The following is a 26,960-nucleotide window of genomic DNA, read 5'->3' on the forward strand; positions in this document are numbered from 1 at the left end:
TAACTTAGTGTGTTTTTAATTTATGAGTTATTTTCATACAATGATTATTAGCTAAAATATAATCAAATAAATAACATTTAATTATACAATATTTGAATGCTAAAAATATATTCAAATATTTATACACAATGAACATTAATCTAAAATAAAACACAAGCATTTAAGAGATATGCTAAAAAATCCGTATGACTTTATATGATACTTATAAACGTAGTCACAAAAAATATGATGCAAAAATAACTCTTTATATTTATAATTTTATATAGAGAATATAGATGATATATTAGGTGATATATTATATAGGTGATATATTATCCAATACAAATTGAATTTTATTTATTGAGTTATTTAAGAATTAAATATTTTCTATAATCACACTTTCAACAAATAAATGCTTATACAAACGCATTTATAATTGTTAATATTCTACATATACACTCAAAAATCAATGTTAATATTGCACCTATATGAATGAGAAATATAATGTTTCAATACATGATTTATTGATATTATAAAATATATGTATATTATATTTGCATTATGCATAAACAAAGAAGCGACCCGTGCAAGTGCACGGGTACACTGCTAGTAAGTTACTATATTAAAGTGACAACTAAGTTTGGACATGGTCTGGATGTAAATTTTTTGAAATTATAACAAGAGTTTCCGGAAAAGTGGCATGAAATATATATATATATATATATATATATATATAGTATTTATAGCTAATTCAAACATATTAAGAAAAGCGAGTAAACATAATTATAGTTCTCAATTTTAGAATGTTAGTGTATGGAAAAAAATGAAAGGTTTGTTGGAATATGTATGTAGTATAAATATGAAGTGTAATTGTTGAGGGGAATACTTGATATATATTACTTGGCTAGATATTTCTATAATTTAAGGTAGGTCACGTGAACCTAATCTGGTCAATTACGGAGCAACGAGATTTATATGTTATGAACAAAAACAACAGAAAAAATATGAATGTACCTATTGTATAAGAGTTTTTACATTATCATTAAATCATTAATTTTTCATATTTAATCATCACTATTTTAAATATATAAGTAATATAAATAGATAATGTACTAAATGTCAACAAAATTAATTGATGATGCAAAAATATTATACTAAAAAACAATTACACGAAATAACTTTTGTAAACACTCCTTTGACTCTCAAAATTACACTCATCTCTTTTATTTTGCTACTATCTATTACAAATTACAGAAGAAAATGACATAGGAATCACGCATTAAGAAAATAAGGTTTGGTGTAAGTATAATGTGAAGTTATAAATAGCCCGTTTTCAGTAGCGGGCTCTGATAATGAAGCCCATTGGGCTTTATAAAATGAAGCCCGTTAGAGTAGAGGAATGAAGATTAATAAGGAGCGGCAAATGGAGCATAATTCAAATATGATTCATTATCTGGGTTTCTTAGCTCCATTCCAGTACTTGCTTTCTCTTCATTGGAGTTCAAATTTTCAGTTAGGTTTTCCATTTAATTTCATATTGGAATTCGATTTGATTACTCTAACTAATTCAGTCACAAGTTCGCAACACAACCATCGTTTTCTACTTCATAATTGCATTCAGATTGGAAATGAAAATTATTATATTAATGGATTCCAGGTTTGAGATCATTGTTCATATTTGTTGCTAAGTATCATTTGTTTTGGGGGAAGATAGAGTAGAAATTCAAATGCAGTGTATATTACTATTGTCACTCCTTTTACATGGATCATGATAACCCTAATTCCTCTTCTTCTTCCTCTTCCCATTCATCTCCACCTGGCCTCATTCGCCACTTTCAAGCCGCTTTGAAGCGCCACCGCCCTCTCGGTAATTTCCTATCTTCATTGATTTCAATTTAGGGTTTTCCATCCATGTTTGATAAGTGTACTGGGTGTTGAGTCTATTTGATGATTTGTCAGGTACAATGCAACAGTCTAATTCTTTGAAGCCGAAGCGTGTTCTTCTTCCGAAACGAAATGTATCTAAGGATGTGAACAAATCTCATGATATGGCTTCGAAGGAGTCAATTTCACATATTAACAATACCCCATCTGATTCTGATGCAACACCTCCATCTATTTTGACTTTTGATGAAGCTTCCAATCCATTTGTTACACAGGAACAACAATATCACGATAAACATGATGTGTATAACTTAAAAGACAACAACTTTAGTGTGCCTTCTATGCAGGTACAAAATGCTCACAAGAAAGTCAACTTCTCTATTCAAAATCACACTGCTCCCCATGGTAATTTTGATATCACTTTTCATTAATGGACATCAAGGATTTTTTATATATATGTGTGTGTTCTTGTTTATGTTTGGATATTTTTATTATGAGTAGAATGAAATGGAATTGAACAATATTACCGTACATTTTTTTTAATTTTTTTGATGGGATGGAGTGAATAAGAGTTGGTTCCATCTCATACCGCCATACTGGGAGGGAAGAAAAATGGAGGCACTGGATGGAAATTTTATCCTATTTTAAACAATCCAAACAATGGAACCTAGCATCATTCAATTGCATTCCACTCCTTACGCATCAACCCAATTGTGGAATTTTTTAGATTAGATGTGCATATTCCAAACCTGTTTGTTACTGTTCTCTGCAATATATTTGTTCTCTTTTAACACACAGGGGCCAATGATGGAAAGGCCACTGAGTTGGACAACTTATCATCTCATATGAGTTCACTTGGATTCACAGAAATGGACTGGGTTGAAAGCGGTCAACCTGAACCATCAATTGAAGAATCAAAGCTTCAAAAAATCCAGGAGGCAGAGCATGACACAAGTGTGAGAGCTGAGAGAGGAGTAAGTTCTATGTTGCCAAAGAGAACAGTTATTACTCAGGATCTTATGCAGGACTTCAGGAACTTTTTAGGTCATCCGGCAACGCAAAGTTCGGCGATGGGGACTTCATGTGCTACAACTACCTCAGTCAATTCATCTTCAGCTCCAATGCTAAACTCAGTATCCCATTATTCTCATTTGTATCTAGACAGTGGCTCTCAAGTGGCTGCAGAACCTTTGGGTGAGCCTAATGTTAATCCTCATCCCATAACTGAAGGGATTATGAAATCATCAAATAGTTCCCTAAAAGACACCAATAGAATGTCCGTTGATCAGGCACCAATTGCAGTACAAGGTTCTGGCTCTTCCGTTGATGCAGAGTTGGCATTTAAGGAGGGGGCTCCATCTAATGAGCAACAAGGGTGCAGTTCAAAAGAAACCAGCATTTCAAAATATACCTCTTATCATGATGACAAGTCAACTAAAGGGGAAGAACTTGCAGATGTTAACATCCAATCTCAGGCTCCAATGACCAAAACCTCATCTTCAGATGTGAAGTTGGAATCTTCCAAGTTAGAAAAGCGAGAGAAGACCACAAGTGGTAAAGGTTCGTCAGCCTCTCGGAGAAAGATATATGACCCTAATTTGTTTTTTGAAGTCAATGGCAAGCTTTATCAAAGGCTTGGTAAGATAGGTAGCGGTGGAAGCAGTGAGGTCCACAAAGTGATTTCATCAGACTGTAAGATCTATGCACTTAAAAAGATCAAGCTCAAAGGTCACGATTATGCTACTGCATTTGGGTTTTGTCAAGAGATCGAGTATCTAAATAGACTCAAAGGAAAGGATAATATCATACAGCTTACAGATTTTGAGGTGCTTTTCTCAACTTCCGATTTCTGTTACGTACATAGTGGTAGTACTTACCACTTTTAGTTATTGCTGGTTTATATCTGGCTTCATACATCTGTGTATACAACGATTTACCATCACTGAAGTTTTGCATACATACTCCCCATTGGGTTACTGAGTTATTCACATTTGGAAATAGGATTTTTTGTTGGGTTTTGACATGTATACTATTATTACATATTTAGCTTATGATGATTCTCATGATGCTGAAATTGTTGTGGACTTTGTTTTTAAATATTACCTTAATTATATGTTCTAATGTGCTTTGTTACTCAATCAAATAATTAGGTTACTGACAAGGCTTTGCTTAAGGAGGTAATGAAAGGCTCCATCAGTAATAGGGGTTTAAATTATGATATTAGATATGTTGACATGAGAATTCGGGAATTAGGTCATTATTTCCCCAACCCACTACCTCCATTACATTCTTCATTGCTCCTCCATTACATTTTCCCTTGCTCCTCCATTACATTCTTCCTTGCTCCATCACTCCAAACAACAATCTTCTTAGACGACGATCTGCTTGGATGACGAGACACTTGGGACGGCATTGAGGAGCTTAGGACGACATCTAGGAGCTTGGAAAAGGGTTTCTATTTCATGCTTTCTAGCATGTGTCTGCCTTCTACATTTCCACCTTTCAATCTCTCCCTGATTTTTCAATGTTTATGAGCCATCCAGTCAAATAAGTGGGTTATTTCGGGTTATCCTCGTTTAATCTGATTCGATTAGATTTTGAGCAGGCCAAAACAACCAGAAAGACAATATGGTTTTCTAGGTGAAACAGAGTTGTAACATGTATCAGGCTGCAATTAGACCGATTGGACTGTCTGGTCCGGTCCAAACATCATTGCTTACAATAATTAGTCTTGCAGTATGTGAGTTAGTTAAACTAAGTGATGTTGTGTTGTTGCAGACATATAACATGTACCAACAAAGCGTTGGTCTAGTAAGATAAGACCTCGCTAGATCTCGAGAAGTACCAAAAAGTTAAAAGTTCAATTGTCGAGTGTGACACTTGTTAAGAGGGACAATCACACACCCTGAAATGAATTAGTTCCAAAAATATCTCATTGGTAGTACCAGAAAAAGACAATAACATGTGGCTTGAAACAAAATAACTCGTCAATATATACCCCACTTTAGCATAGACTCATTTTTTTTGTAATTTTCATGATAAAAACAATGACTCAAAATATTAAAACAATGGCGTTTTTTAATTTGTTTTACTCTTTTCTATTTTTTTACTATAATTGGGCTGCTATTAGTACAGCCAGTGGAACTGGCTTTCAAATCTCTAATTGCCCCATTTTTCCTATTTCTTACTAGTTGTATCCTAACTCAAATCTCTTATTGCGATATTTTAAAACCTTCTAAGGAAACCACCTTCTTCTATACAGGAATGCGTTTTTTAATTTGTAAATGGGTTTCATAACCTTGGCCGTAGATATTTTCAATTTGAAACAAATTTTATAAATTTGTGTAGGTAACAACATATTTTCATTAGTCAAATATGCCAAATTTCAATTGTCATGTTATGCCAAATGAAAAACAAATTTTTTGAAATTATAACAAGAGTTTCCGGAAAAGTGGCATGAAATATATATATATATATATATATATATATATAGTATTTATAGCTAATTCAAACATATTAAGAAAAGCGAGTAAACATAATTATAGTTCTCAATTTTAGAATGTTAGTGTATGGAAAAAAATGAAAGGTTTGTTGGAATATGTATGTAGTATAAATATGAAGTGTAATTGTTGAGGGGAATACTTGATATATATTACTTGGCTAGATATTTCTATAATTTAAGGTAGGTCACGTGAACCTAATCTGGTCAATTACGGAGCAACGAGATTTATATGTTATGAACAAAAACAACAGAAAAAATATGAATGTACCTATTGTATAAGAGTTTTTACATTATCATTAAATCATTAATTTTTCATATTTAATCATCACTATTTTAAATATATAAGTAATATAAATAGATAATGTACTAAATGTCAACAAAATTAATTGATGATGCAAAAATATTATACTAAAAAACAATTACACGAAATAACTTTTGTAAACACTCCTTTGACTCTCAAAATTACACTCATCTCTTTTATTTTGCTACTATCTATTACAAATTACAGAAGAAAATGACATAGGAATCACGCATTAAGAAAATAAGGTTTGGTGTAAGTATAATGTGAAGTTATAAATAGCCCGTTTTCAGTAGCGGGCTCTGATAATGAAGCCCATTGGGCTTTATAAAATGAAGCCCGTTAGAGTAGAGGAATGAAGATTAATAAGGAGCGGCAAATGGAGCATAATTCAAATATGATTCATTATCTGGGTTTCTTAGCTCCATTCCAGTACTTGCTTTCTCTTCATTGGAGTTCAAATTTTCAGTTAGGTTTTCCATTTAATTTCATATTGGAATTCGATTTGATTACTCTAACTAATTCAGTCACAAGTTCGCAACACAACCATCGTTTTCTACTTCATAATTGCATTCAGATTGGAAATGAAAATTATTATATTAATGGATTCCAGGTTTGAGATCATTGTTCATATTTGTTGCTAAGTATCATTTGTTTTGGGGGAAGATAGAGTAGAAATTCAAATGCAGTGTATATTACTATTGTCACTCCTTTTACATGGATCATGATAACCCTAATTCCTCTTCTTCTTCCTCTTCCCATTCATCTCCACCTGGCCTCATTCGCCACTTTCAAGCCGCTTTGAAGCGCCACCGCCCTCTCGGTAATTTCCTATCTTCATTGATTTCAATTTAGGGTTTTCCATCCATGTTTGATAAGTGTACTGGGTGTTGAGTCTATTTGATGATTTGTCAGGTACAATGCAACAGTCTAATTCTTTGAAGCCGAAGCGTGTTCTTCTTCCGAAACGAAATGTATCTAAGGATGTGAACAAATCTCATGATATGGCTTCGAAGGAGTCAATTTCACATATTAACAATACCCCATCTGATTCTGATGCAACACCTCCATCTATTTTGACTTTTGATGAAGCTTCCAATCCATTTGTTACACAGGAACAACAATATCACGATAAACATGATGTGTATAACTTAAAAGACAACAACTTTAGTGTGCCTTCTATGCAGGTACAAAATGCTCACAAGAAAGTCAACTTCTCTATTCAAAATCACACTGCTCCCCATGGTAATTTTGATATCACTTTTCATTAATGGACATCAAGGATTTTTTATATATATGTGTGTGTTCTTGTTTATGTTTGGATATTTTTATTATGAGTAGAATGAAATGGAATTGAACAATATTACCGTACATTTTTTTTAATTTTTTTGATGGGATGGAGTGAATAAGAGTTGGTTCCATCTCATACCGCCATACTGGGAGGGAAGAAAAATGGAGGCACTGGATGGAAATTTTATCCTATTTTAAACAATCCAAACAATGGAACCTAGCATCATTCAATTGCATTCCACTCCTTACGCATCAACCCAATTGTGGAATTTTTTAGATTAGATGTGCATATTCCAAACCTGTTTGTTACTGTTCTCTGCAATATATTTGTTCTCTTTTAACACACAGGGGCCAATGATGGAAAGGCCACTGAGTTGGACAACTTATCATCTCATATGAGTTCACTTGGATTCACAGAAATGGACTGGGTTGAAAGCGGTCAACCTGAACCATCAATTGAAGAATCAAAGCTTCAAAAAATCCAGGAGGCAGAGCATGACACAAGTGTGAGAGCTGAGAGAGGAGTAAGTTCTATGTTGCCAAAGAGAACAGTTATTACTCAGGATCTTATGCAGGACTTCAGGAACTTTTTAGGTCATCCGGCAACGCAAAGTTCGGCGATGGGGACTTCATGTGCTACAACTACCTCAGTCAATTCATCTTCAGCTCCAATGCTAAACTCAGTATCCCATTATTCTCATTTGTATCTAGACAGTGGCTCTCAAGTGGCTGCAGAACCTTTGGGTGAGCCTAATGTTAATCCTCATCCCATAACTGAAGGGATTATGAAATCATCAAATAGTTCCCTAAAAGACACCAATAGAATGTCCGTTGATCAGGCACCAATTGCAGTACAAGGTTCTGGCTCTTCCGTTGATGCAGAGTTGGCATTTAAGGAGGGGGCTCCATCTAATGAGCAACAAGGGTGCAGTTCAAAAGAAACCAGCATTTCAAAATATACCTCTTATCATGATGACAAGTCAACTAAAGGGGAAGAACTTGCAGATGTTAACATCCAATCTCAGGCTCCAATGACCAAAACCTCATCTTCAGATGTGAAGTTGGAATCTTCCAAGTTAGAAAAGCGAGAGAAGACCACAAGTGGTAAAGGTTCGTCAGCCTCTCGGAGAAAGATATATGACCCTAATTTGTTTTTTGAAGTCAATGGCAAGCTTTATCAAAGGCTTGGTAAGATAGGTAGCGGTGGAAGCAGTGAGGTCCACAAAGTGATTTCATCAGACTGTAAGATCTATGCACTTAAAAAGATCAAGCTCAAAGGTCACGATTATGCTACTGCATTTGGGTTTTGTCAAGAGATCGAGTATCTAAATAGACTCAAAGGAAAGGATAATATCATACAGCTTACAGATTTTGAGGTGCTTTTCTCAACTTCCGATTTCTGTTACGTACATAGTGGTAGTACTTACCACTTTTAGTTATTGCTGGTTTATATCTGGCTTCATACATCTGTGTATACAACGATTTACCATCACTGAAGTTTTGCATACATACTCCCCATTGGGTTACTGAGTTATTCACATTTGGAAATAGGATTTTTTGTTGGGTTTTGACATGTATACTATTATTACATATTTAGCTTATGATGATTCTCATGATGCTGAAATTGTTGTGGACTTTGTTTTTAAATATTACCTTAATTATATGTTCTAATGTGCTTTGTTACTCAATCAAATAATTAGGTTACTGACAAGGCTTTGCTTAAGGAGGTAATGAAAGGCTCCATCAGTAATAGGGGTGGCCGAGTCAAGGATGATGGATATATATACATGGTACTTGAATATGGGGAAATCGATCTGGCTCACATGTTGTCCCAGAAGTGGAGGGAACTGAATGGATACAACCAGACCATTGATGAGAACTGGCTTCGGTTTTATTGGCAGGTTCCCAAATCTATGACATAGCTTTGAAAATATTTTATCATTTCTTTGAACTTGTTGTATTTGTACTTTTTACTTCTTTGTTCAATCAATAAAAGTTCTTCTGTTCGAATCATCCAAAAATAATGTAAAAATCCTTCCATGCCTATATTGTTGCTGCTTCAATTTTTTTGGGTGTCTAATGAGTGCATCAGATTTCACATGAATGATGTTCTCTTACACATGTTGCCACTTTTCTCCATTATTTGATTAGGATCAGCATCATATTTTCCTCTTCGATTTGTTTATTGGATGGAATACTATATTTTGGAGCTCTGCCTAGGTAAATTTTTGTTGACACCATTAACCTTTGCAGCAAATTCTTCAATCTGTCAGCACTATTCATGAGGAACGTATTGTGCACTCTGACTTGAAGCCAGCTAACTTCCTTCTTGTCAAAGGTTCCCTAAAATTGATTGATTTTGGTATAGCCAAAGCAATAATGAATGATACAACCAACATCCAGCGGGATTCACAGGTGATGTTTATTCTCCACTTACTCTTACTCCTTTTTAATCAGACATATGCTATAATTGAGATGCATGTCTCTCTCGGCTTTATTCTGCCTTTTACCCTTGGTTACTTGCTGTTTTTTGACTATTCATAATTGTGGAATTGCAGCAATGCCTGACTAAGTTTTTTGCATTGTTAAATGCAGAGCATAACTGCATATTAGTGATGTATTAACTATATTAAGTTATGTTAGTAGGCCTTCCTTTGTATATTAAGTTATATAGCTGAAATTTAATAGGCCTTCCTTTGTATATTAAGTTATATAGCTGAAGTTTAATAGGTCTTCCTTTGCATATTTGACTTGTTCATGGCAGCTTTATGGAAGACTGCAATTTCTGATATTTTTGTTAAGTCCTAAGGACAAACTTTGATTACAATAACAACAAAATAAAAGAATAGATGAGACAGATAATTTGAGTAAATATTCATAACATACATTGTACAAAAAAGGGCGGACAATGCACAAGACTCCTACTTAGTGGAGTCTAGGATGGTAGATATACATAACCTTACCCTTACAAGTGGAAAGACTGTTTCTAGGATTTGAACCCGTAGGCTATAACCTCATGGTCACTAAGCAACAACCTTAACGTTGCGCCAAGCTTACCCTCTTAACATGCACTGTACCAAACTCTAAAATATTTTACAACAATCGGAATAGAAGCGACATTTATTTTCTCAGGATAAAACAGGAGCATTGCATCCCAAGAAATTGTGTGGTGTTTCCTTAAAAATAGTGGTGCTCAATTTAAGGATGAGATTTGTTTGAAAAGTTATATGAGCAAGTGAACAACTTATCTTTTAACTCTTCATCTCAATTTGAAGGGAATATCAAAGTAACTCTACATAATAAAGTTTAACTTATGTAATTTTCAATCTTGTAGGTGGGTACTCTCAGTTACATGTCTCCAGAAGCATTTCTGTGTAATGAGAGTGACACAAACGGAAACATAATAAAGTGTGGTAGGTCATCAGATATCTGGTCCCTGGGTTGCATCCTTTATCAAATGGTATATGGGAGAACCCCCTTTTCAGAGTACAAGACATTTTGGGGAAAGTTCAAAGTTATAACAGATCCAAACTATGAAATTACATATGAACCAGTTTCAAATCCATGGCTTATGGATCTTATGAAGAGGTGTCTAGCATGGGATCGCAATCAAAGGTGGAGAATTCCTGAGCTACTCCAACACCCTTTTCTTGTTCCTCCTGTTCCATGTCACCAACCATCTTTGGACCAAGACCTAAGCTGTAAATTGCTACAACTTATTGCTGAAACTTGTAAAAATGACCCTGAAGCATCCAAGCTATGTTGTCAGCTCCAACAGGTTCTTGATGATCCCCTGAAGTTGATAACTCCCCACTCACCAAAAGCACGAGATCAACAACTAAAACTGCTGTCTCGGATGTCAGAACTCAGTATTCAGCTGCAGGAATGTTTAAAAAATACTGATAACTAGTAGTGATGAAGAGAGCTATTGATTTATCAGTGGCTATTCAATTTTTTCAGGCTGTCTTCAGTATATTTTGGCTAATCATATAACAAATGTAACTTTCTTTTTGTACCATATTTTTCACAGGTCAGCAGTTGACTGGGTGGCATTGTTGTATTTCCCATAATTTAGAGTAAGTTGAAATGTATGTAGCATGTGAATCAATTTAGTATCTGTATAAATTTTGTGAAGTGAGGCAGCAGCAAAATTACACTTATATCTTTTTCTTTTTAATTTTATATTATATTATATTATGTATGTCTGCCCACTTTTGAAACATATAGTAGAACGTGCCAGGAAAATCACCTAGCAAATGAATTATTTGTTTGGTATATATGTATTGTACACAATATGTATCTTCGTTTTCCCACTTACCAATATCTCTTGTAGGTTGAATATTTAATCAAGAGTTGACCTATGCAATCATTGGTTTGTGAACTGGTAAAGTGTGTTAAACTGTGAGGGAAGTTACCAATAAGGTATTGGTCCGGTCGTAAGACTTCACTGGATCTCCAGGTATCTTCTTCCTTACACATAAGATAAGGGGATATCCTTAGTTATATTAAAAAAAGCTGTGAGGGAAGCTTGGAAGTTAAAATCTTTGACTTAGATGTGAGCTAGTAGATATGGTACAAGTCCCTTGCAAAGATGACCATGAAAATGAGTGTCCTCCCAGGGAATATTAAGGGGTTGATTCCCCCCTCTCATGGTTGGGGCAAAGTTTTTAATTTACTATAGTTGAAAAGCCAATAAAATAAAAAGGAAACTATCTTTTTTGATGGAAGGCTTTAATTGTTCCTAAACATTGTTGTTATGCCTTCTGTAAAGGTAGTAGATGAATCAACCACTCATATCACGCATCTTAAGCCAAATAGGGTTCGGGGACACAAGGGTAAACATGGAAAAGTAAGTTACATCTGTTTTAGTGAAAGGCAAATGTGCCAAACAAACTTTGGTTTTTGATTAGTTTCAACAAAGCTACATATATTTGCACTCATCCACTGTCATCATATTATCTCCTTAATCAGGGCATGCTACAATTTTGCATTTCCAGGGTCATCTTTGGACCTGTTAGGCAAAATATGACTTACTTGCCTCTGGTTTTCACTTTGACCATTTTAATCATTTAATTTCATTTTAATTATTTACTTAAATTTAGTCTTCAACACAATGATTATTCTTACCAATTTGAAATACTCATTCCATTGTATTTTCACACTACCAATAAAACTATGCCTGCAAAAACACAAGGGTGGCCCCTATTTCAACTGAGCAGCATTTTTTGTTGTTACTTTTTTTCTACTTTGGAAAGTGAATTGCTAAAAATATAGTGACAAATGATTATATAACATCCAAACAAACATATGAAAGATATATTGAATACATCCTCTAAGAGGTAGTTGTGAAAGCAAATCATCCATCTCTTTCACAACTACACACACTTCAGCTTCACGTGTAACTGAGCAAACTTCTTGACAGGATTGAACAAGTGCAAGCATTAAAAACACATAAAATCCCTTGTGTGATCCAGCTCTATTGACTTGCTTGTAAAAGCAGTAATAGTAATCATCAACTAGTCATTCTACCTCTCTGTCGAAGACCAATTGTAAGAAGCTTCGGCGCGAGCTTCTTCCAACTTCATCAATAGTTCCTTCATGAAAGGTGTATTTGTGCCATGAGTAATCCTTAGTGTATCCACTGCCTTTGTCAGTGATTTAACAGCTTCCTCTGTCCCCCCCAGATACCTGTATCAAAATTCAAGACCATAGCCATTAAACTCAACAACAAAATAAACAAGTCTTTTTCAACAAGATGGAGATCTCGGCTACATGAATCAAAAGAAAATGAGTGATTAATTAAGCACTGAAATAATTAATTGAGTTAATATGTGGTAAATCATTAAACCAGTCTTTAAACATCATTACCCAGTTGAGTAACTGGAATCTTTTTATATTCCAAATCTCTCAATTTTAAGGGATGGGTGGGGATGGAAAAACTTTTAGTGTCATCATCTTGAAATACACATTTCCTAAAAAGGTGAGCAGTTTTAATGTAATAGTATAACACAGCCACACCGCATTACTATGTTAACCACAATTGAGGAAGAGGAGTGGTTTATTTAACCATCCATGTAATGATTTAATAAAATCATAGTCTAGACATCACAAGCAACATATATTTACTGTCAAAGATAAATACTAGTAATTAAAATTTTGGCTGAAAAAAAGCAATTTCTACCAATAAGGTGATGGTCTAGTAATGCAAAGTCCCGCTAGATCCTAAGAGCGACATTTGTTGGGAGAGACAGTCACACATCCCAAAAATGATTAGTTCCTTACCCTATGGGAAGGGGATACTCTTGATAGTACCAAGCATATGAATTCTCATCCTTGTGACCTTGGCTATGTGGAGCCTCATCCACTTGAAATGGGACCATAGCAGTTGCCAGTAGACCACTGGACACCAGATTAAAAACCCAATCTAACATCAAAACTCAAGGAAACCTTGATGTAAAGGTAAGGTTACTTGTCATGTGATGTGGAGGTAAGGTTGTGTACATATACCTTTCTCAGATCCTATTAGGTGAGAGTCTTGTACACTGGGTCACCCTTTTATTCTAATCCAAAATGTCTCAAAATGAAGAATTAAAATTCACTCACCAAATGTTGGAGTATCATTAGGAATTAGATTCAGGTCAAATCCACATTTTTTGGCATTCACGTTGATCACCATTTTGTGAAAATTAATGCAATAATCTATAAGAAATCGTGTTTTCAATCAGAGGCAACTTTACCTACACTGCTAAACTGTTGGTATAAGTACTACAATCTCAATGTACAATACTAATGAATGAGTTTCTTCAGCTTTATATGGAATGTGATGTACATATTGTGTATATATACAGACAAACTAATATTTACAAGACAAAAAGCATGTTATTTTATGTCCCCGCAAATGCTTCAGAGTAAAACATTTCAACAAAAACCTTAGTCCCTTATCAAACTAAATAAAAAGACAAGCTTCAGTTCATAGATGCTAACCATTCGAGTTTTCCACAAGTATAGTATTGCAAACCAAGCAGAGGGTGAACAGCTGGATACACTCCTGCAGCAAAGTAAAACAATCAGCACCATAATTGTGAACAACTCAAAACTAACTTCCCCCCTCCAATTCTATTCTATTTATAGCAATGTACTTCTAACTGACTTAACTACCCAAGGGTAGAAAAGGAAAGTTTGTTATTATAACCAAACTTTCCTCTTTCCCCTTTTATATACATTTGTAACCCTTGGTCTGGTATTAGCCTTATCAGGTTATCAATTAAATAAAATTCTAAATCACTATAAAGTTCTATTATACAAATTAAGAGAGTTTAGTGACCTGATATTTTCTAGGTCGCAACTTGGTGTTCATTAGAAATAACAACCTAACGCTATCATTGGTTGCTTGAACCCAAATAATTCAAGATTCCGCCCAAAGAAAATGATAAAGGAGTAAAGGACACTAGTGTACATTTTCAGAACACTAAGGAAGCTACTAATTAAGTCATTTACTGATATTGAAGTTCCAACATAACATACTCTGATAGACTGGTATGGTCAATTTGCAGTAAGCTAAAGCTTCACTCCAATGTTCCAGCTCCATTAATGACTGCAGAGGACAAAAATAAAAAACTCATGTATTTAGATTCATTATTTCCGAGTTGAAAGTTGAAACGTTAATTGCAAATATGGATTACAGTCTGCATTGCTTCATTAGGCACAAAAAGCAAATTGTTGATGCAACAATATTAGATAGAAGAATACAAGTCAAGAGGATTTTAAATGATGAATGACTAAATGAGTTTACTTCTTAAATAAAAAAGGAAGAAGAGAAATTATGCAAACTTTGAATACAAATAAAGGAGACAAACTCCTTTTGCCAGTAAAACCTTCATTACCCATTGCAGGGCCATCTACAGCAGAATGCAACCACTCCATATTAATTAACTAGTATATAATACATTAAACAGTAAAATAATTTGTTTGTACAAGTTACTAACTAATGCGTTCACAGTAACGTTGAGCTTCATATTACAAATCAAGATAAATTAATAAGTTAATTATAGAAGAATAGACAGGGAACTACAAGGAGGAGCCTACCTTCAAAATCTTGTCTCGAGTTTGCATCAACCATATTGAGAAAGGATGATAGATTTTTGTTTGCAGTTTCTCAACAGTTTTGTATATGCAAATAGCTTCTTGATAATCTAAAGTCAGTCAAAGATTTGACTTCATGGTCACAAACTGAATGGGATGCAAAGTAAAATAGTTGACTTGATTGCTATTGCAGTTATAAGTTCTTGTCAGAAACATTAAAGGATACTGCCTGTAGAAGAAAGCTTAGAAGCTTCTTCTTCTGACAACGATCTCAATTCATTTGCAATTTTCTTTATCTCTTCCTTGTCCCTAGCTAGTCCACAATGTTGGCATTGGAATTCCTTTCCATCTTCAATTTAGTAGATTAAAAAATAATAATAATTATCAATAATAAGAACGGCATAAAAGCATCTGGCAGGTAGTTTCTTTTTTTAAATACTTGTGTTCATGAAGGGGAGAATATACCATCAAACTACAAAATCAGTAGCCAGTAGAAGATGATAATGCTCCTCTTCCAGCTACTCGACATTTATTATATTTATAGCCATAGTCAGTCACATACCAGTTGTACGAATCAAGAAACCATCACATTTTTCATTTTTGCATCTGTATCCTTCTAGAATCGCACTTTCTTGAATATCATCATACTGGCCCTTCAAAACTAACTTAAGTGAATTAGCCAATGCCAGCATAATACCAACTTCACTGAAACATATCATGCTATGAAGCCACCAAAAATATATCCAAGAGTGAGAAATCTAGCATGTACCACTTTAGAACAGCGTGGACATGTACAAGTGAATAGATACTGCTCATTGAGAGCTTTCTGTCGAGTCATAGTGCTTCCAGCAGTCTCTATATAACTTATGAGTACCTTGATAAAAAAATATACAAAATTGTACGTAATAAACCTGATGGGGAAAAGAAATAAGATGTAATGCACCTTCCTCCAAAATAGTTTTAAATTGACAAATATCATCAACTACTGAAATTTTGTGAACAAACCCAAAAGCTTTTTTACAAAATGAAATGTCTAGACTAACTTAGGATATTAAAAGCTTTTTTACAAAGAATGAAGATGGCTCATAAAGCATATATATCACATCAGGGGTGATTTTACAATACAATTGGGTCAAAAGTGGTTTCACATCTCCAAATGATAATTAACCATTTATCATTTGAATCAACTACTTATTTTTTATCTATACAATCAAGAACTTTTTATATTGAAGTGGGTACTCTATCATATCTTAGAACCGCCGATCATATTGATACATGTTCCGTCTAAACATTTGCAAGGCTGTACCATTGATAGATGGCTAAGAGTACAATGAGAAGGGGACTATACAAAATAAATGAAGCTAATCATGAGCAACTTTGTTTACAGAAACAAGGGACAGGCCATAAGATCAGACAAGACTTTTATGGATCAAAAAGGTTAAACCCTAACTTCCTGCCGAAGTTTTTACCATGTTTGCAACTTTGGATTAATAAAATTTAAATGAAATTTCTTGCTCTATAAGCCGGATAAAAAACTTTTGAATATTCTTATTTATAATTAGGCAAAAAGAAAAGAAATACATACCTCAGTACCTTTGGGTACATGTTGCACAGCACGTACAGATGCTGATCTTCCCTCAAAAACCAACACAGAATTGGGCAAGCAGCTATACAGAACAACCAAGATTAGACGAGAAATACGATGATAGTACATATTATGTTGGGAGATAAAGAAGCTAAGTGGTTACCTGTGATTGATAATTGAAATAACTGGGTATAATCCTGTTCCCAAAGGTCTCAATTCACTGTCAGAAATGGTATGTGCATTGCATGCAAACTGCAGGATTAGAAGGATCTAACCTTAGATTAGAATAGCTTCACCAAAGACAAAATTCTTCATAAACATGCCCTAATCTAAAACAAACATATATAAATCTGCATAAACATGACATTTTTCATAAATGGAAAGTAGTCTGTGATATCGGTAGAGAACAAGTAATGTAAGTTAGATAACATAAGTTAGGTTTTGAAGTACAAGACCTTAGAAAAGTTTTCTGCAATTTCTTTTATATTGATTTCAGGCCACTGAAATATTAAGTGTACAAGATTAGCCATCTGTGCGTACAGCACTAGCTGCTCCTCAGTGATGTCAGACATGTCTTCACACAAGTGAATGTTAAAAAGAACAACCATTGCAGAAAAATAGACAAAAATCTAAGTTCATTACAATAAAACTTCAGACAAAAAAAGGTAAAAAGGATACGAGCTACTAGTGTCTGCACCAAGTTGTAGTTGTCCATAGCAGTGTTTGGGATGATCTGGCAATAGAATGAATAATATGTTCAATCCATCTCCAGCAAGAACACAATAGTATAAAACATACTGCCAGAAAGCAAGTTATTAACTGGAATATACTCAAAAGTCAGTATCTAAAGATGTTGCTCTTTTTTTTCAAGCTGTGATATAAATAAAGAAAATAGTAATGGCCTTCTTACATTTCATATGAAAATAGGTTAGACGAAATTGATATTTCAATATTTACATTGACAATCCCATCCCACTTGTAAATATTGAAGTTTGTTAATTGACTTGAAACATGAGATTGGCATTGTTCATACATCATGTTAACAAATGCTTGCATTGACATCATAAGCATTTTGACAAAACATCGAAAGGAAGTACATTCTATAATGTAAATCAGTTCTTACTACAAAATTTAACTTTCTCTTATATTTACCTTCTCATTTTGCAACTTCCTTCGAATATAAAGTTTCAGCATGAGTCGTATGGATGGTGTGACAGACTGTCTCTTATCCTTGTCCAGTCTCGAGAGGGCTTCACACTCAAGACGATGCAACTTCCACTCTGATTTCTGAGTCATTGAGCAAACATATTAAGAGCAATGCTGCACAGTCAGAAAGATTTGGCTGAATCCAGCTAGAATTTGCAAAGACTAATACCTTAAGTCAACAGGTTTTTTAGTATTTTTCTCACGATACATTAAACCCTTAGCTATCACTTAATGGAAATAACAAAATAATATATATTTGAGAAATTACATTGACCTCCCTTGAGGATTGACTTAATTACAAATGGCACTTATTTTGTTTCAGAAATTACACCGATCTCTGTTTATATTTTCATTAAATACTGAAATTCTTACTCCCCTTACAACATAAACCTCGTCAACCCCTTGTCTGCCCTATAGACGAAACTGGAAGCAGGTTATAAGGAAAAGGATACCTGACATGTGGATCCGCAATACCATACAACATGACAACGTGAGCACTTCCTAAGGTTAGTTGCTGTGAAACATCCATCACACCTCACTTGGTGAGAAGAGGAGTTATTTGGTACACAAACATAAGGCTCTTGACATATAATCACCTCCCCTGCAACAACATCAAACCCACATTTATGCCTTGTTTTGGCAAAACTAGCTTATAGTTGTAAATCAAAACCATAGCTATGCGATTAATGTTGTATTGAGTTTAGCATAAAAATTATCATTTGTTGGGAAATAACAAGCAAAAAATTAGTCATACTTGGGGAGCTTAAAAAAACAATCTCCTTCATTTTTTGTTAAGCTCTATAGTCTACACACTTTGTAGCTAATTCAATAATCTACAAACCTACAATATATTAAATAAGCTATAAATTTGTTATGTACAAACACACATTTAAGTAGAAAAGCAATCAAGCACTTAAAACAAAACCAGCCAGAACAAGTAGATTTTTTAAATTGAACCCGCAATGGTGTGGCCACAATATTATGGTTTCGGAGACTCCAAAAGCGCATCACGACAACATTTTCCCGCAATTGCATTGCAGTAAACACAACAAATTAAAATAATTGTTAACAAAAGAGGCACACACATACCTGGATAGAAATCCCTGGTAACAAAAAGCGAGCGACCCTTTTCTGGGACAGTGGAAACTTTCAAACTATAACACTCCACAGCACTCTGCAATTCCTCCATGTCTATTCCACACGCTCCCTTCAACTCCACAACCTCCTTCTCTACTCTGCTTTCGTATTTTCTTCTTGGGCCTTTATTCCACGCAGAGCCCAACATGTACAAAGGTTTTTTCAATTGCAAAAAATATCATTTTCACCCAATTGCAAAGTAGCACCTTCATAAAAGTCACATTGCCTTGTATAGTTGTACTATTATTAGATTGAATATGATATAAGAAAAAAATTATTATGTGTGTCACAAAATGATACTTTATTTATTAATGATTAATTTAAAAATTATATATGTTATTTTCTTGTCCACTAATTAGAAGCAACACAACTTCGGCCCATAATATTGGGTTAACTTACTAAGGATATGCATATATATTCTAAAATCCTAATTGAATAGGTTAGAGCTTATAATCTTGCTATCTAATATTATATTGATAATGGTTTAATGATTCCAATGGCATTAGTTAGGGGAACTTTGTTAGCAAAAATTATGTTTTATTTTTCTCTTTTTATTAATTTTATTTATTGTTTGCTCTTTATTTAATAAATTGTTTTAAGGCTACTGCAAAATGATCGTTTTCACTAAACTAACGAAACCCATAAACTTTCAGGTTAGCCAAAGAACGTTTGGGAGTGTCCTTTCGGTTGCCTCATGTTTTGTTTTACTTTGCAAATGGAGTATTGGTGAGTGATTATTTTAGTTTAGTATGTGGTTTTTGTAGCTATCACAGAGGCAGTTAAGGATATCTGTGACAATTATGTACGTTCTTGTTTTTTAAGTATTGGCTTGATACCTGGTGTTCTAGCATGCTAATGAATTTGATGATGGACAGTGGCATTGAAGTTAAGTATGTTAAAATGATAGTAGCTATGCATGAATGAAAAAGGAAATGATGAACAAGAAAGAAGGAAGAAAAAGAGAATGAATAGAGAATCAAAATATTTATTGAAATGTAACATTTCTCATTATTATTATTATTATTGAATTGAATGAATAAGAAGTAAGTCAATATGACTTATTTATACAAGAGAAAAGAATAAAAGAAAGATTGTAAAGCAAATAACTAACACATACCTAACTAGTTAATTTCTAACTTTCTAATCAATTATCATTTTCCAAAAATATCCTCTAATATATCTCTAATAAAGTATTTTTTTTCAAATTTAAGTACATATGTTTTCTAGTTAAATAGTGTGAGCTACTTATACTTTTAGGCTCCATTTGGTTATAAAGAGAAAATAAGCAGGGAGAAATATGTGAGAAATAAATTGAAAAAAAGAGAAATGGATTAGAAACGGAGTAAATTTTTGTGTTGTTTGGTTTTAGATTAAAAAAAAAGAAAAATAGGAGAAAGATTTATCTAAAACATCTTGAATAGAAATATGTTATCTCAAATAATGTTGCAAATTTTGTCACACACTAATGAAAACATACAATATCAATTAAAAAATTAAATATTTATTATTATTTTTTGTTTTTGACATAATTTAAGGCAACTTATCTTCATTTCATTTTCTCTTTACATGAGAAGAGAAACAAAATAGATGGGCTCCACCTCACTTTTTCTTCTCTCTTCTCATACTTTCCTCTAAACCAAAGGAGAAAAAGAGATCATTTATCTTTAACTTCTCTCCCCTCCTTCTCTTTCTCTCCTATTTCTATTGTTCCAAATGAAGCATTAGTAACTTTTGATTGCAAAAAAATTCTGAAAGGAAGAGAATATAGTTTTTGGAATGTACCAACAAAAAAAGTAAACTCATCTTTTAACTTTTTTTTATTTAAAATTGTTCAAACCAGTTGTCATAAATAGAGATGGTAATTTTGGGAATTTACATCTTCTATCTTATTTTGTTTGGTATTTGTCTAATATGTATATTTTATGCCAGCAATTTTCAATATTGATGATTCTAATTCGGTTTTCACTATGGCTGGAAAGTAACATAGATTCTTTATCATTTAATTCTTTTTACTTAGAGAGTCTTTGAATTGGTCCTTCTCTTCATTTGTTGAGTCCACTAAGTTTGCTTAAAGTAATGCTAACCCAAAAAACAATGGACATTTTATGCCCTTCAACTTTTAAATTTGGAACACAGTTATCAGAAACAGTGGTCAAGATTAACATGTCAAATATGTTATTGCATATAACCTGACACATTTCATTAAAGGCAACAACTCTTAACGTACTTTGTGTATATTTCCAATAAATCAAATTTGTTTGTATTGTGGTTAAATTTTTTAGAGCTTTTGTTTCACTGTGTGAATTTGTCAAACTTAATCCACTTGTATTGTTTGGTCAAGATCTTCTACATAATGTCAATTTTAAAGAACATAATACAGTAGCAACGACAACAAAAAAGAATATTTTTCTCTCTTTGTAGGTCTTTGTTCATGATTGCTTTATTCAATCATTGGTAAGTATTGTGGTGGTCCTTCTTGGCCAGCTATAAATCAATTGAGAAAAGTGTTTACATGGTTCATTGTTCACAATTAGCACCTTTGATTCCAAATATTAAAGAGTACTCGAATTAGATGCTTAATAAGATTTTATTGACTATGTCCTCCATCTAACACCCCATCATAACCAATGGGTAGTATATTCTGTAATTTAGAGGGGTTGTCGTTTTTTAAATTGGACTCTGTTAAAATAGATGTATTTTCTGTTTTGTATAATTGATTAACAAGGTGTTTAACCGAATATCTAGTTAGTTACTTCAGTTAGTTAAGCTGAGTTTTGTTTGTGATTTTACTATAAAAGGTGATTCCTACACATTTGTAATCACAATTCAATAATAAAAATCTTATGAGGTATTCTTCAATACTCTAGTGTCAATTCTCTTTTTCTATGGAGCTTGAATCTTTGCTCTTCTTGTTCCTATCTTGAGTTCTTTCTTTTTAAGTATGGAAAGTCATGTTTTAACAATCTTCCCCATTTTGACAAATTTGATTTTTTGTGTGTAATCTTGTAGTACTCTTGATGTTTGGCTTTGAATAATAATAGTTGCACATTTATATTCAATTATTTATCTACTACGTGTCTTAAGTTATGTAATATTTACTATACTCTAGATGTTAATGTGTTTATTGAGAAATGGATTTGGACTCTTCAAAACAAGATGAATATGTACCCAAAAAAGAAAATGTATAAAAAAATAACAGGATGAACATAAATCTTCTGTATGGAATATTTTATGTTATTACTTTTGCCACTAATAAGAAACAATTAACTTATTAAAATAAATTAAAGAAAATGAGTTAATTATATTTTATTGGTGATAAAAAATAATGACGTAGAGTATTAGGTATAGAAGATTTTTGTTTTGGTCACAAAGACACAAGTATGTTAAAATGTAATCTCTTCGGGATCACATATGAGGTCCCATTTTTTGTATTACTTCATGCATCATCACTTCTGATTGGTTGGAAAAAATATTTATATTAAAATTGTAATTATTAAATATTTTTCTAATCAGCTATATCTCCTAACACATTGAGTGGTAAAAATAAGTAAGACAAAGACCTAGTCTCTTCAATCAATCATAGTAGTGAGAACTGAACCGGACCAGACAGTCCGACCACTGACCGGACTTGAAAAGGGTTCTGGTTTGCGGTCTTAACCGAATGAGAGTTGGACCACTTTGAACCGGGGAAATCCGCTACGACCGTGTTAAACCTGGTTAAACCGGACTAACCCTGGAAGTAAATCGGACGGTTCACTTAAAAATAAGAAAAAATGAAACAATGCTCAAATATTTTGTTTTACTACGGTCCAAAAAAGATGAAGATATATTACTTCAATATAATTATACATAATTATTAATTATATAAAGTTTTATATTTATATATAACTATATATTTATAGATAAAAATTATTAATTATATACAGAATCACTAGGTCAGACCGGACAGTTTAACCGGTTAAACCTAATACAAAACCTCACCCGATTTAACGTCCAACTTGGATTTCATAACCGGCGCCTCAATCATGATGAGTCCTTATATTAAAAAGTTGTGTAAGTGGAACGTATGTTTTGTTCCTCCAATAGGTAGATTATCCAAATTTAAGAGAAATTGTATATGTTTCACTCGTAGATGTGCAGCTATAGGGCTTAAGTGATTTTAGTAAACATTTTCGGTTTTATTTTTCATTTACTATTACAAATGGTGAGTTTGACCTAACATTAAGATTGTTACTTAGTGATCATAAAGTTATTATATTTTGGAAACAACTTCTCAACTGATGGGAGTAAGATGGTAACCTCGAGCTGTTTTCATTGTTCTCTTGGAAACATTTGAAAACACTAAATATAATGGAAACACTGGGCAACAATCGAAAATAAAATGAGTACACGTGATCATTATTATTGTAATTACAGAGAATAGTTGAAAATAAAACAGAACATTTTTCCAAACAATCAGGCCCCTTTAGTTTTCTTTACTAGGGAACACATACTTCATGGTGTGAAAGATCAACTAGAACTAAGAAAGTGGCATGTTCTATGGTTGAGGGGTCCTTTCTCTTTTTGGATGGTGCCTCTATTGGCTTGTATTTCTATAGTAGAATGAAAGACAGTATCTTTCACACATAGACAACTTTCCTTATAAAGCATGATGCATGTCAATGTAACAACACCCTATTTGTCTCAATCATACTGTATAATCATAGAGTTTGAGTCATTCTCAAAGGCTAACAGAACGTACAAGTGAGAGAAAAGAAGCTCCTAGTCACTGTTTTCATGTATCATTCTTGAAAGCATCTAGGCTTTTTCTATTTTCTCCAATTTAGAACTGGATTTGCCAGCACACCTAATAGACAAAGTTCCATTTTCCGCTAATGTTGTTTATTTAACATTTAAGAGAGATGGGGTGTTTTATACTCAACACAATTAGCTTGTTTCTTTGAGCATGCATGTTGTCATGGGGCCAATTGTTATGAGAGATGTTTCATGTTCAATATAGTTGTTAAATAGTTGGCAATACTTCAATTCATGTTTGTCTATAGAAGAGGTTTCATTGGATACATGTGTAAAGGGGTTATCATGTGATTTGTCGTCCTAAAGTATATCCTCAATTTTATCTCGTGCAATGAGATATTAATATCTAATAAAAAGTTAACATAATATTTTAATTTTGTTTCACATTACTCATATTTTTTTAATAGGTATCAAACTTTTATTAAATATAACAAAGTTGAAGATAAAATTTGGGGACAACTCATAAACATTTTCCATTGCAACAAACAAATCTCACTTTAGTGATATTTACAACTCAAAAATAAATATTTTTGGATTCTTGGGTAGGGAACAACTTGATAAATAAGAAGAGAAGAAAACAAAACAAAACTAGTACTTTGCTCTCTATAGGAGACAATGCCTTTGTGACTTGTGATCAATGCTAGCTATTACTTGTCATCACGTCCCTCGAGCCCCATGGAATTCTTTTAGCGCATTGGTTGGGGAATAAGAGTTGGTAGTTTTGGTATACGTCACAATCAAATATCCATTTGTACTATACTGAACAAGTTTATACACAAATATTAATATTCATAATGTATTGTAGATGGTCCAAATTTTAGGCTAGCTGTCCCGAGAATAAGGTTTTTCTTGCCACTTCTACAGAGGTTTGGGATTCAAAACTTCACCTAATTGTGTCACTACAAGGCTAAGGAAATTAAAGATTCTATGTCATTGTGTAAGAAAGTAATAAAGATCACCTATCTTTTTGGTTTCAGTGTGTCTTAATCTAATCAAAAAGCGACAACTTAAAAAGAAAAAAGAATCATAAAAACAGAATTTTCTTATTTTAAATTACTTGTTGGAATGCGATTGGTTTGGGATACGAACACAAAATTTTTAGGACATGTAATTATATATATATATATATATTAATGTATGGAAATTGTGAAGATGGTGTTGTTGTCACATGTATGCTTCTATACCATTCATGATGTCTTAAGCAATCATTATATGAATGAAAGGGTCACGAAACAGTAGCGAAAGTGAAAATCGCACTATTGAAAACTGCCCCGAGTTCTGTTTTGCATCAATGCAATTAACATGCATGATGATATAGTATTTTTATGTAAATGTTTTCTTATACAAAATTTGTCCTTGGCCATATAAAAAATTGTGATACAATGTATAGTAACTAATTTTACTTAAATAATTTAAATTCTAGCACAAATTCTTACACGGTGTGGAAATATTATTCTTCAACGTAATGAGTTCCAAACAGCACAACCAAATCTTATTGCAATTGATATCCCACCAATATTGATGTTAACAGTTTCCACAACTTACTTGTAATTGTCATTGCAACCATGACTATAATATAAAATAAAATCATTACTAAAACTACTTCTCTTACCCCAATGGGTGATTGGAAGTGACTATAAATGATGAATGGAATAAAGTGAAAGGGGTAAGAAGCATCTTAGAGGAAGAAAGACAAAAGGTATGGTATAATGGTTAAAATCAGCATCACTATTAGAGAATATCAATTTTATGAATATCAAATTCATTTTTATTTAGGTATGATATATTATAATTTAATATATTTTATAAATTAAGGATAACATATATTTTTTGTTACAATCACTATTATTATTGTAGCTTGCAATAATTATAAATGACACGAAATAATACTTATTGATTGAGTCATGACCAGATTGTTCTCTTTAAGACGTTTCATGACACTTGAAAAAATGTACAAGTAGACTATCAATCACGCCGTCCCAGGATAAAACAGCTTAGATCTCTATTATCCACTATCAATATCCAGTTCTCGAAATGCCCACAATATGGTTCTCCGTGCCAATTATTTTCCCTCAATATTGACTACCAGTATCAGTTCTTGAAATTCCCACAATATGGCTAATCGTGTAAATTCTTAGTACCACGGAAAGAAAATGAGAGAAGTTTGCCGGAAATGCATCAGCGAAAAATATGAGGGAGAAAGAAAAAGTTGAATGAAAACGCATTCAACTTGGGGCAAGTTATAATGAGAGGAGAATGCCTCTATTTATAACATGAGATTTTTTTCATGTTATTCATCTCTCCAATGTGAGACATGAGACATGTCTTTTTTTTCAAAACTTTTATATGTGAGACTTTGGAGTTTTTTAGATTTCACACTCAAAAGTTCTCACTAATGGTTTTCAACAAACCATGTTCCAACAATCCCCCACTTGAAATTAAAAAACGATTTCCGAGAATATTTATTGTCTCAATAAGATTGTGCATAAACAAAGGTGTCATGCAACTTGAACATTTACACAGTGAATATGATCCAGATTTTACTATACTGACTCGTAGTCTTGAACTATATCTCCAACATCAAACCACACACAACCTTTTCAAAGGTGTATTCTGTAAATCTCATGCGTTAAAGGTCATGCACGTCTATCCCAGTATAATGAACGCTCTAGAAATTTATGCCCCAAAATTTCATATCATCACTTCCACATTCACATAGGTGAGTCTATCAAGAATACTCTTATAGCCTATGTAATCCACTCTAATTGGAGTCAGTTCTTGAAATTCCCACAATATGGCTAATCGTGTAAATTCTTAGTACCACGGAAAGAAAATGAGAGAAGTTTGCCGGAAATGCATCGGCGAAAAATATGAGGGAGAAAGAAAAAGTTGAATGAAAACGCATTCAACTTGGGGCAAGTTATAATGAGAGGAGAATGCCTCTATTTATAACATGAGATTTTTTTCATGTTCCTCATCTCTCCAATGTGAGACATGAGACTTGTCTTTTTTTTCAAAACTTTTATATGTGAGACTTTGGAGTTTTTTAGATTTCACACTCAAAAGTTCTCACTAATGGTTTTCAACAAACCATGTTCCAACAATCCCCCACTTGAAATTAAAAAACGATTTCCGAGAATATTTGTTGTCTCAATAAGATTGTGCATAAACAAAGGTGTCATGCAACTTGAACATTTACACAA

The 26,960-nt window shown here is 33.2% G+C and overlaps 3 protein-coding genes across 4 annotated transcripts; 2 read left to right on the plus strand and 1 right to left on the minus strand.

The window, feature by feature from the left end:
- Positions 1,414 to 4,256, plus strand: LOC109327743 (probable serine/threonine-protein kinase mps1). The gene is made up of 4 exons (XM_019560900.1): positions 1,414 to 1,846; positions 1,939 to 2,268; positions 2,662 to 3,689; positions 4,014 to 4,256. Exons 1-4 carry the CDS (start codon positions 1,741 to 1,743, stop codon positions 4,254 to 4,256), a joined length of 1,707 nt encoding a protein of 568 aa, XP_019416445.1. The 5' UTR covers positions 1,414 to 1,740.
- LOC109327272 (probable serine/threonine-protein kinase mps1) lies at positions 6,059 to 11,113 on the plus strand. 2 transcript variants are annotated; one of them, XM_019560341.1, is made up of 6 exons: positions 6,059 to 6,486; positions 6,579 to 6,908; positions 7,302 to 8,329; positions 8,654 to 8,854; positions 9,207 to 9,368; positions 10,288 to 11,113. In XM_019560341.1, the coding sequence occupies exons 1-6, from the start codon at positions 6,381 to 6,383 to the stop codon at positions 10,861 to 10,863; spliced, it is 2,403 nt and encodes an 800-aa protein (XP_019415886.1). In that variant the 5' UTR covers positions 6,059 to 6,380; the 3' UTR covers positions 10,864 to 11,113. The 2 variants fall into 2 exon arrangements, with proteins under 2 accessions (XP_019415886.1, XP_019415887.1); XM_019560342.1 differs by having other exon boundaries at positions 7,371 to 8,329.
- Positions 12,159 to 19,128, minus strand: LOC109328710 (histone-lysine N-methyltransferase ASHR1). Its single transcript, XM_019562300.1, has 14 exons — positions 18,916 to 19,128; positions 18,279 to 18,427; positions 17,773 to 17,907; positions 17,299 to 17,353; positions 17,076 to 17,194; positions 16,784 to 16,872; positions 16,621 to 16,702; positions 15,805 to 15,909; positions 15,598 to 15,688; positions 15,262 to 15,384; positions 15,039 to 15,145; positions 14,478 to 14,547; positions 13,938 to 14,001; positions 12,159 to 12,641 (listed from the first exon to the last, which is right to left on the minus strand). Exons 1-14 carry the CDS (start codon positions 19,109 to 19,111, stop codon positions 12,479 to 12,481), a joined length of 1,548 nt encoding a protein of 515 aa, XP_019417845.1. The 5' UTR covers positions 19,112 to 19,128; the 3' UTR covers positions 12,159 to 12,478.

Source organism: Lupinus angustifolius, chromosome LG15, assembly GCF_001865875.1.
Source record: "Lupinus angustifolius cultivar Tanjil chromosome LG15, LupAngTanjil_v1.0, whole genome shotgun sequence".
In the NCBI taxonomy this organism is placed as follows: Eukaryota; Viridiplantae; Streptophyta; class Magnoliopsida; order Fabales; family Fabaceae; genus Lupinus; species Lupinus angustifolius.